General features: G+C 39.2%; 1 protein-coding gene across 2 annotated transcripts in view; it reads right to left on the bottom strand.

Annotated features, from left to right (window-relative positions):
• Positions 1-12,416, bottom strand: part of ITPR2 (inositol 1,4,5-trisphosphate receptor type 2) — a 604,865-nt gene that overhangs the window by 392,717 nt on the left and 199,732 nt on the right. For both annotated transcript variants that reach the window (XM_004006770.5, XM_060413298.1), the window contains exons 17-21: positions 11,754-11,873; positions 11,451-11,636; positions 9,958-10,209; positions 9,097-9,241; positions 7,161-7,311 (exon numbers count right to left, since the gene is read on the bottom strand). In XM_004006770.5, coding sequence (XP_004006819.2) covers positions 7,161-7,311; positions 9,097-9,241; positions 9,958-10,209; positions 11,451-11,636; positions 11,754-11,873 — 854 coding nt within the window. The remainder of the gene's footprint in view (positions 1-7,160; positions 7,312-9,096; positions 9,242-9,957; positions 10,210-11,450; positions 11,637-11,753; positions 11,874-12,416) is intronic.

Below are 12,416 nucleotides of genomic sequence, written 5' to 3'. Positions count from 1 at the left end.
AACACAACAAAAAGTTTCTTAGAAAACTATAATTGGCTGATAAAAACTATCATGAATCACTTTTTCATACTACAACAGAATTATGGTGTTTCATATTTCATTAGTGGAATAACACAAGGTTAAGCCCAAGTCACATGACATGAAAGGTAATCCCATAAAACCACTCAGCACATAAACTACTCAATGAACAGGTTATCTAGGAAGTACATTATATAAGCCAACAAACAATTAAAATTACTTTTTGTTTGGCTTCTAAGACATTGCATTCTCCTGGTCTTCCTCTTTACTTGCTGGCACTCTGTCCCAGTCTCTTTTGCTGGCTCCTCCGCTATCTCATTGTTCAGTGTTGGCACATCCATGATTCAATCTTTGGACATCATTTCTTCCCAATCAACAGTCACTCTTTAGCTGATTATATTCAGTCTGATATTCTGAATGGCTCTTGTGTGCTGATTCTCACATTCCTATTTCCTACCATGACTACACCCTAAGTTAATTCACATATCCAACTATAACATCACCAGGAGATTCACAATAGTCATTTCAGACCTGAGGTACCCAAACAGGAATTCCTGATTGTCCCTACAATCTCAGACCTGCTATTCTTCCTTATCTCAATAAACAGTACCACATTTACCCAGCTGCTTTCAAACCACTGGAATAATCTTTGATTCTCTTCCTTCTTCCCCATTCTCATCAAGTCCTATCAGTCAGGACTGCCCCACTCTAATATCAACCACTTCTCTACCTTCTGTCCTAGTCCATCACCATCACCCAGTCCTGAAATAGCCTCCTTTCTATAATCTTTCCAACATTTATGTCCACACAGATGTTCACGACTGTCCACTCAGCAGCCAAAGTTATCAAATCATACTGTTCCCTTCTTAAAATCCTCTGAAGTTGCTCATCCAACTCAGAACACAATTCCAATTTGAGGGTGTAATACTCTCCACAATCTGAGCTTCTCCAACCTCTTATCCTATGTTGGCCCTAACCACACTTTACTTCAGCCAAAATGGCCCTCCTGCTTGATATGCACATATATCAAGCTCATTCTGCCTCAGGGCTCTCTCTCCTGATGCATGTGGGTCTCCGCTCAAATGTCTGAGAGCTAGTTCCATTCACTAGCTAGAAGTGCAGATCCAAACTACAATGAGGTATCACCTCACACAGGTCAGAATGACCATCATCAAGAAGTTTACAAATAATAAATACTGGAGAGGATGTTGAGAAAGGGGAACCCGCGACAGTGTTGGTAGGAATGGAAATTGTACAGCCACTATGGAAAATAGTATGGAAGTTCCTTTAAAAACTAAAAACAGAGCTATCATATGATCCTGCAATCCCACTCCTGGGCGTATATCTGAAGAAAACTATAATTTTAACAGATAAATGCACCCTAATTTCATAGCAGCACTATTTACAATAGCCAAGACATGGAGACAATCTAAATGTCCATCAACAGATGGATGGCTAAAGAAGATGTGGTCCATGTGTACAATGAGTTATTACACAGCCAGAAAAGAGAATGGAATCATGCCACATGCAACAACATGGATGGACCAGAGATTATCATACCAAGTGAAATAAGTGAGGCAGAGAAAGACATACCATGTGATCTCACTTATGTTTGGAATCTAAAAAAAGATACAAATAAACTCATATACAGAACATAAATAGACCCACAAACGTAAAAAACAAACATGTCTACCAAAGGCGAATAGGGTGAGGGATAAATTAGGAGTTTGGAATTAACATATACATACTACCATACATAAAGCAGATAAACAACAAGGACCTACTGTAGAGCACAGGAAACTATACTCAGTATTTTGTAATAATCTGTGAGAGAGAAGAATCTGAAAACAAAACAATATATCTGTATGTTAACTAAATAACTTTGCTGTATACATAAAACTAACACAACATTGTTAGTCAACTCTACTTCAATTTTTTAAAAATCCATTTTAGCTAAAAGTAACTGCCTGTCCCCTCCTCATCATACTCCATATTGTCCTAGTTGATTTTTGTCCATAGTATTATTCAGTACAGCAGTGTTCATTCACTTATGATCTGACTATTGCCCCCTGGAGGGAGAGGGGTGGGATTATGCCTATTTGGTGTCTGTTCTGTCTAGGCTAGGGACTGCATCCTGTTCCTCATTTTTCCCAGTGACTAGAATAGTGTCTGATAGACAACAGTTGCTCAGTAATAATTATTCAGTGAGAATTTACTGAGCAATTTAATTAGTGGTTCTCATATAGTTGATAAAATGAGTAAGGTATCCAGAGGTGAATGGAGCCCGTGAGAAAATATGAGAATTATAAAATATTGGAAAGAGTAAAAAAAATGTCTCTCGGAGGGAAGACATGCATAAAACAGTGGAGAGTACATACCAATTTTCCAGGGGATTCAAACACTTTTCTTTAGGATTAAACTCTGAAAACAGATTATCAGCACTGAGAACAAAAGTCAAAGTCAATTTTTAAGTTTTTAAAGGATGGTCTGGTGTAAAGTAAACTGGATATTGTAAAACCATCACACCAGGAAGCATCTCTACTTTCTTTTATTTCTCCATTTGCTTTCATACTGCTTCCTTGCCCCCACCATCACTCTCTCTGAATGCATACTCTACGTAATAGTTTCTGCAATAGTTTATTCCGTCATGAGTCTTGGAGATCACCATTCTGTACAGCCCCACATGCATAGTTCAGGTTTTCTTTTAGCTACAGAATGTTTTCTTGGATTGGAATTTTAACTCTCAGGTCTGTTCACTGTTTCATGTTTCTTTTACAAGGACTCCAATTATTCATACGATGGCTCCTCTTTGCTTTCTTCCATTTCAACAATTTTCTCACTGACTTTTTCACTTGTTCTTTTTTACCTACTTAACATTCTCCTTCAGAGAAGGCAATGGCACCCCACTCCAGTACTCTTGCCTCGAAAATCCCACGGACAGAGGAGCCTGGTGGGCTGCAATCCATGGGGTCGCTGGGAGTCGGACACGACTGAGCGACTTCACTTTCACTTTTCACTTTCATGCATCGGAGAAGGAAATGGCAACCCCCTCCAGTGTTCTTGCCTGGAGAATCCCAGGGACAGGGGAGCCTGGTGGGCTGCCGTCTCTGGGGTCGCACAGAGTCGGGCACGACTGAAGCGACTTAGCAGCAGCAGCAGCAGCAACATTCTCATTACTGTTCTGCCTGTTTTCAATGGTGCTTCCTACACTTCCAATCAAATCTATTCTCCCTTTGATATTGTATAATTCAGTCTGTTATTTCTAATAATAATAATAAAAAAGTCTCCTTTATGAGTCCAATCAACTTTCATTTCATTTCTCACTGGGCTTTTTTTTTTTTGTCCATTTCTAACCTTAGTTCTTGGATTTATGATTCAAGGTGTTTATCATATGTTTATGTTTTCATATTTGAAGGTATTTAATTCAGTTGAGAGTATCGTGTTGGAATTCTCTTCTCTTTCACGGTTGATGGTGAGAGAAATTTCCATCAACTGAAATGTTTTGATTCTCCATTCTGTTTTGAACTTATAGTCCTTTCATACAGATGACAATTGATTACATCTCTGCATTTCATGGACAAGGTGACGTGGGCTGATTTACATGATCTTTAGCTCAAGGGCACCCTCTCCTGTCCGAGTCATGAAATGCAGTTTCTTTAAAGGTTGGCCTTTGTTGGGAGGCTGTAGAGATTATTTTCTTCAATTTTATTTTATCTTGTGGTATTCCAGATTTCCCCACCTTGTTTCTTTTCCCTTTCACCAACAAGAGTCCAAAGGGTGCCTCTGTCTTACTTTTAACCTGTTCGCCTCTAGTTTTCCACAACTGCTCCCTATGTCCATTCAAGTTCATTCCTCTTTATTCAGAGTTCTTATCTATCTGGATTCTGGATTCTCTTTCAATATTTTTCATCCTTAGGATAGACCTTCTCTTTATAACAGTGACTTCCTTGTTTTTGGTGGGGGGAGGAGGGTGTGGCGCACCGCACATGGCTTTCAGGATCTTAGTTCCCTGACCAGGGATCGACACCCTCCTTCTCCACCACAGTGGAAGGTGTCGAGTTGTAACCACCAGAACCGCCAGGGAATTCCTTCTATAGATGATTTTCACACACTCTTTCACCTGATTTTTCCAGAACCCCTTAACTATCCACATAAGCTCTCAGTGGGAATAGTGAGGCAGCGCCACTAAAAACTGATATCATTTTTCTACTTAAAATAATTTCATGCTCTCTTCTAGTTCGGCTGAGGGTGAGGGATATATAAAGTTTCATTTGCTTCTTATTGACATGTACAAATTTTTGGCAGATGTAGAAGGAACTGAGATTTAAGCAGCAGCAATTAATGACTTCGGCTACTTTATCATTCTTTGTCAGATATTTCTTCTCTATATTTGAAGTTAGATTTCTGGCTTCACTGTTTAATCCTGCAGTGGGTACTATAGTGGATACATTGTGCTCCACGTTCATCACCTATTTAGAGCTGAGGTATCTATATCCTCAGTTGCTGGCCAGTCATGGCTGCTGCCTTCTCATACCCATGCTTCTCACTAAGAGAGACCACCGTCCAAAAGGAACTGCCTTACTGAAGGCTGCACATCTCTATGATGAAGCCAGCAATCAATGCTGGCTAATATGAGGATACAAAGCCCAGGCTCTCTGCCTTAATTTGTAACCACTGTGAGGGACCATCCCAGCTCCAGAGATCCCTGTAGGATCAGCAAAGACCACAATTGTAACCACACTGTGGCTCAGCTTCTCCACTTCCTTACAGGTGTATATCCTAAATGCCAATCCTACCTTCCTCACTTCCTTACAGGTAATATATCCCAAATGCACTCTTCAATATACATTCTGAAAACAATTTTATACCACAGGGTATTTTCAGGACATCCAATCTGAAGACAATCACCATCTGAAACAAACTGTATCGAAAGTGTTTGCCAGGCACTGTTAAAGTGTATAGCCAGGCACTGTTATAAGTGCTTTCAATATGTTGTATACGTTCACTTAATTCTCACAAGGAAACCATGAGGCAGATACTATCATTCAGTGCAGTTCAGTCGCTCAGTCATGTCCGACTCTTTGCAACCCCATGAACCGCAGCACTCCAGGCTTCCCTGTCCATCACCAACTCCCAGAGTGCACCCAAACTCATGTCCATGGAGCCGGTGATGCCATCCAACCGTCTCATCCTCTGTCGTCCCCTTCTCCTCCTGCCCTCAATCTTTCCCAGCATCAGGGTCCTTTCAAATCAGTCAGCTCTTTGCATTAGATGGCCAAAGTACTAGAGTTTTAGCTTCAGCATCAGTTCTTCCAATGAACATTCAGGACTGATTTCCTTTAGGATGGACTAGTTGGATCTCCTTGCAGTCCAAGGGACTCTCAAGAGTCTTCTTCAACACCACAGTTCAAAAGCATCAATTCTTCTGAACTCAGCTTTCTTTATAATTCAACTCTCACATCCATACATGACCACTGGAAAAACCATAGTCTTGACTAGACGGACCTTTGTTGACAAAGTAACGTCTCTGCTTTTCAATATGCTGTCTAGGTTGGTCATAACTTTCATTCCAAGGATTAAGCATATTTTAATTTCATGGCTGCAATCACCATCTGCAGTGGTTTTGGAGCCCAGAAAAATAAAGTCAGCCACTGTTTTCACTGTTTCCCCATCTATTTGCCATGAAGTGATGGGACCAGATGCCGTAATCTTTGTTTTCTGAATGTTGAGCTTTAAGCCAACTTTTTCACTCTCCTCTTTCACTTTCATCAAGAGGCTCTTTAGTTCTTCTTCACTTTCTGCCATTAGGGTCGCATCATCTGCATATCTGAGGTGATTGCTATTTCTCCCGGCAATCTTGATTCCAGCCTGTACTTCCTCCAGCCCAGCGTTTCTCATGATGTACTCTGCATAGAATTTAAATAAGCAGGGTGACAATATACAGCCTTGACGTACTCCTTTTCCTATTTGGAACCAGTCTGTTGTTCCATGTCCAGTTCTAACTCTTACTTCCTGACCTTCATATAGGTTTCTCAAGAGGCAGGTCAGGTGGTCTGGTATTCCCAACTCTTTCAGAATTTTCCACACTTTACTGTGATCCACAGAGGCAAAGGCTTTGGCATAGTCAATAAAGCAGAAATAGATGTTTTTCTGGAACTCTCTTGCTTTTTCGATGATCCAGCGGATGTTGGCAATTTGATCTCTGGTTCCTCTGCCTTTTCTAAAACCATCTTGAACATCTGGAAGTTCACAGTTCACATATTTCTGAAGCCTGGCTTGGAGAATTTTCAGCATTACTTTACTAGTGTGTGAGATGAGTGCAACTGTGCGGTAGTTTGAGCATTCTTTGGCACTGCCTTTCTTTGGGATTGGAATGAAAACTGACCTTATGACCATATCTCAAAGAGAAAAGAAACTCTTAGAGAGGAGAAGTACCTTGCCTAAGTTAATAAAAAGTGGTCAATCCAGAATTGGAACACAGGCACTCTGACTCAAAAGCACATGCTCTCTTGCCCACTGTACTGCACTGCCTCTGGAATGAATGGCTTTGCACCCACTGCTCTTTACTGTGACCCTGCCTGTACCCATTCTCTACATTTTTCTATTGCCCTGCTATGAAGGGTAGCTAGCACGTGACACATACCAGGATGATCTCAAATTTTTTTTTTTTTTTTCAATCTGGATGCACCAGCTCTTAGTTACAGCTCACAAGATCTTTGGTCTTCGTTGCAGTATGGGGTTCCTCCAGCTGTGGCATGCAAACTCTTAATTGCAGCATACAGGATCTAGTCCCCTGACAGGGATCAAATCTGGGCCCCTTGCAGGGAACATGGAGTCTTAGCCTCTGGACCACCAGTGAAGCCTCAAGTGTTTATTTTTTAACACGTAATATTTTCACTAGTGAACTGACCATAGCATGATGGAATTCCTTGATCTTATGAAGTTGTCTTTTAAAGCTTTTCATTAAAAAGAAAAGCATGTTAGCACGTCTAGCCTCCTGGCATTCAGTCCTATCACAGGATGAAGGTCCACGTGCACATATCTATTACCAGGTACATGTTCACAACCACTCGACAGATTTGTTCTTTATCTCACCTCAAAGTGATGCCAAAAAGATTATAACTTTTCTCCAAAGTTCTTACCTCCATCTTGATATTTGCTTAATCTTTCAAAATATGATGACATGGGGGCCTGGACAATATCCAAGATAGCCAGAAGAGTCCTTGTTAGCCTTAACAATTCACTGAAACTGTAAAATCCAAAGTATATAAGATTCCGAGCCAAGTGAACCACCTAATTTAGAAAAAGAAGAAAAAGGGTAGAAAAGAAAAGAAAAACATTAGGAACAAAAATAAGCACTGGATTTTTATTATCTAAGTTTGTGCAGACATGTCTAATTATGTCTAATTCTTTTTTTTTTTTTTCAGCTGGTCTTATTTAATAGAAAGGTAGATTTTAAAGAACCCTGCCTAAATATGGAGAACAAACTAGTGATTACCAGTGGGCAGAGGGAAGTGGGGAGGAGCAATATGGGTATAGGAAACTGAGAGGTACAAGCCATTTGTATAAAATACATAAGCAAAAGTGATATACTTTACAGCACAGGGAAATATGGCCATTATTTTGTAATAACTTTCAGTGGAGTATAATCTACAAAAATATTGACTCATTCTGTTATATACCTGAAATTCATAAAATATTGTAAATCAACTATACTTCAAAAATTTTTTAAAGAATTCTATCTAATCAACAGGAAATATATCCTTCAGCAGTCCTCTTCTAATTCATTAATACCTAGGAATTTAATACCTGCAAAAGTAACCTCTGATTTAATCAAGTTTAGAATTAAATCCAAATAAGACCAGTTCATCAACCCCATCACAGGCCCATGTGACAGGAATATGAGGTATCTGGTGAACAGTCCGCAGGGGAAGCAAGAAGACAGATTTTAGATGTATCAGGGTGGTTAAATGAGGTTTACATTAGAATGATTGACTTCTTGCTTAAATATTAAGTTATTTAGTCAGTAGGATATCACTTAATAAGCAGTCACATTAATGAATTACTTTAACAACTGAATATTATCCATGAAATTTGTCTAGAAATACACGTTCCTTATGCCACTTTGCGGTCTTCTGGATGCTACAGGACATACTAGGCATGAAAGCCAGCTTCCAAGATGGTCCCCAACATAGGGTCTCCTTCCACATTGCCCCAGGCTTAGTCGGTGTCACCAACAAAATACAGCAGAATGATGACAAGACACTTCTAAGCTCAGGTTATAGAAGACTGCAACTTCCATCTTGGGCCCTTTCTCTCTTTCAAATAGTTACCCCAGGGGAAGCTAGGCATCAGGCTGTGAGGACACTGAGGCAGCCTATGGAAAAGGCCCACATGGCAAGAAGAATGAGGTGTCTAGACAATAGCCAGCAAGGAAGTACAACCACACAAGTGAACTCAGATGCAGATCATCTGACCCCGGATGATGGTAACCCCAATCAGCAGCTTGATTTACAACCTCATGAGGGACCCTGATCTAGAACCACCAGATTTCTGACCCACAGAAACATGAGATAATCATGCTGTTGCTTTGGGTTGCTAGGTTAGGGGGTAATCTGTTACACATCAGAAGTAGGTACCTAATACCCCAGGTATCAGGTAACAGCATCTTCTCTCTAGTTTTGTCACTATCTACTCAAAGTGATATTATAATTTCAATTTAGTTTAATGAGGCTAAGAACATCACTTTAATGGAGATTTTTTAATATATGCAAAATATATTATAAATATGCAAAACTCTCTGTCCATTAAATGCAATAAAGTTTGCACAAATAAATAAAAAAATCAGAGTATATAACATAATTATAAATAAAATATTTTGTATATCAGGTATAATTAAAGTATCAAATCTATCTTTTAATCAATGGCAGAGGGAATCATACCTTCAGGAATTTAACTACCAAATTATCAAAACATCCTAAATATTAGAGGGAAAAAAAGTCTTTGATGTTCAATGTCCCTAATTTTAGACAGTGTAAAGTGAATAACTTCACAGATTAATTGTTTAAAAGAAATTACCTCAAATGTCAGTTTGTTTTTTTCTTTATCTCCAAAAGGAAAAGGCTGATTTACAACTTCTTTCAAGTATTCTTCAACAAATTCCATTGTCAGTGCAAATTTCCTCTTCATGTCATTTCTGGAAGAGTCTGTTATAGAATCATATCTGGGAACACAGAAAGAATTTAAGGGAAGTTAAATTGATTGTAGTCATTTAAATTGGAAAATACATATACTTTAACCTCCTGACTTCTAAGTTTGGGTAAATTAATCAACCTTTCTAGATGCTGTGTCCTCATCTGTAAAATGGGCCTGTTTTGAAATGAGTTACTACATATAAAGCACTTAAATCAAAGTCTACCATAATATTAAAGACTTAATAAATTTTTGCTCCTATTATTAATACATTTCCTGATTACTGGTTTCCAGAATAACATTTCTATTATCAAAAGTTATCATTTTACTTTCCAAAAAGAGTATCTCATTTGCATTTGGAAGGTTAAAGAAGCCAAATTTGAACACAGAAATGCCTTTCCTTACATTCCATTTCAAAATTGAAGACATTTGGGGGAAGAATGGACTAGGAGTTTAGGATTAACAGATGCAAACTATTATATATAGAATGGATAAAAACCTAGATCTTACTGTACGGTACAGGGAATGATATCCAATATCCTGTGACAAACCATATGGAAAAGAAAATGAAAAAGAATGTATATATATGTGTAGAACTGAATCACTTTTCTATATAGTAGAAATTAATACAACATTGTAAATCAACCATCATACTTCAATAAAATAATTTTTTTAAGAAATTGAAGACATTTGATTTTGAGTTCATCAGCTGAATTTAAAGTCATCGAGAAATGTTCCCAAACATACTCATGAATTGTGATCTTCGTGGGGATTTCTGTCCAGAGCCGGGCATAGCGGACAGGCACCACGGACTCCTGGGGATCCCGGTCAACGTGCATGTGGAGCATGAGGCGACAGAAAGATGCTCGGAGGTCAAAAGGCAGGCTCTCATCTGACATACATCGCAGGATCAAATCAACAGAGAGCTGTGTAGAAATCTGGTTTATGGCCAGATACTGGCGATCCAAGCACATCCTTGCAAAGAGATTTAGCTGGTACCTTAAAAATAGTAAATGTATTACATTATTTGTCTTATCTGGATAAAGTCTAAGTATTAGTATCAATCCGCATCTACTTTTATGTTTCTAATATTTCCAAGTGTATGTGATACTGGACATTGTGGTAGTGGGTTAAGTGATTGAATGGCACGTAGATGAGGCCATTTCTGTGCCCATTCAGTTGCAATTTCTCTCATTTGTTCCAGCAACAAATTTCTGGTGGAGATGGCCATCAGGCTCTAGGTTCTTGGTTTCCTAGGACTACAAATACACTAAGCCCAAAGGCTATGGATAACAGCTCTCGTGAAACCATCTCTCTCTGCCTTGCTCAGACTCACTCAGTTCTAGGCTCTCATGTCTACATTCCAAGTGTAGACTTAGTTCCCAAATGATCAATGATTATTCAAGTGACCAGTCCAAATGGCATCAGTACACTTTGATTCATCAACCTCCAAGATACAGAAAGTAGCCTTTGATTTTGTAGCTGTAGAAATCAGGGAACACAAGGAATTCTCTGTCTTTCTCAGATTTTTGTGATTTGGGCCCAGTCTTGGTTTCTGCTTTGGGTTTCCATGCCTTAGACTCTGGAGAAGGAAATGGCAACCCACTCCAGTGTTCTTGCCTGGAGAATCCCAGGGACGGGAGCCTGGTGGACTGCCGTCTGTGGGATCGCACAGAGTCAGCCACGACTGATATGACTTAGCAGCAGCAGCCTTAGACTCAAAAAACACCAACTCGGTTCTTGCTCTCACTATACTGACTACGTCAACCACCACTGAAACTTCAGCTACTACATGCCACCACTGAACTATCACAACTATAGACACCAGTTTGTCCAAAGTCCTAGGTCTCTACATGACCATGAGCAATATGTACATAACTACTGGCTAACCGTCTCTGAGGCCACTTTTACAACCAAATCAGCTTCCCTGGCCCCAGCGCTATCTCCTTCTCAACTCAATTATCTGCACCCACACCAATCAACAAGAGGAAAAGCTCCTTTGCTGCACAACAGTTCCAAACTAGCAGAAAATGAGAAAATAGCAAGTGATATATGTGGAAAACACAGATGTTTGCATTTACTGTGAATATGTTAAATAATACTAATTATTTCAGCTACCCTAGTTCTGATATAACTTCTTAAACTTCTTCACAGACATCTGACTTCATAGATTTACAGATGTCTGAGAATCACCTCTCAATATGTGAGACTGAGAATTATGGTTCTCTATGATACTTAACCTGTAATAGGTAAGGACTTCCAAATCAGCCTTGGTGCCCTCCTTTGCCTCCTGGGCAAGGTGCCTAATAGCTTTGCCATGAGGTTCCTTGTTGCTGTCAATCCAGTAGAGCCAAACTTCTTCCTCATCAATGTCATCTGAAAGGATGGCACTCTCCATGGGGTTGTCTCCTTGCATTGAGACCAGTCTTGAAATAAATAACACACACAAAAATCTATGAAAAAGTTCATCCAGAAACAAGACAAGGAACTGTCTTGCTTACAAATAATAAACATAAAAGGACGCCTCCATCATTGGGGCTTACTTGGTTTGAATGAGAATGTCTGCATTGCCTGGGCTCAACATAAATTTGCAGATGAGTTCTTGAGTCACGGGTATCGCCGTGGTATTAGACACACACAGATCTGATAAATAATCCAAAAACCTGACAAGAGAAAAAACAATTAAACTGAACATTAGCAAAAAGCATCTTATAAAATCATCACCCAAAATACACTTTGGGATATAATGAAGCTGTCTAGATATATTTTTGACATTATTTCCATGCAACAGTATTCTAATGTGTTGCTTATCTACTGCAGCATTAGAGACAAATTAAATGTCCAATTATTTATATTTAGTACAAACCTTGTTTCCAAAAATGATATAAGGTTGCTTCTACTTATTTGCTGATATTCATCCCACAGCACTGTGACTTGTTATATTTACAGTATCAAAACAAAGCCAGATCAAAGTTAACGCTGTTCTCAGTAAAACAGCCAGACGGCACATGAATTCGGTCTGGCCAAGTCAGAGGCCTAATTCTATCTTCTAACACGTATTTGCCATGCTAATTAAGAAGAGTTTGTCAATCTGCTTGACTTCTTTGCAATCATTTCTCCCCGATAAGGCAGCATGGTATAAGAGAAAGGCGACTTGCCATGGAGTCAGAAACCCTAACTTCTCTTTCTAGTTCGTTTGTAGGCTT

The sequence above is a fragment of the Ovis aries genome, chromosome 3 (genome assembly GCF_016772045.2).
Source record: "Ovis aries strain OAR_USU_Benz2616 breed Rambouillet chromosome 3, ARS-UI_Ramb_v3.0, whole genome shotgun sequence".
Lineage (NCBI taxonomy): Eukaryota > Metazoa > Chordata > Mammalia > Artiodactyla > Bovidae > Ovis > Ovis aries.
Note: the sequence above shows the minus strand (reverse complement) of the source record. Positions and strands in the feature narration are given on the sequence as shown.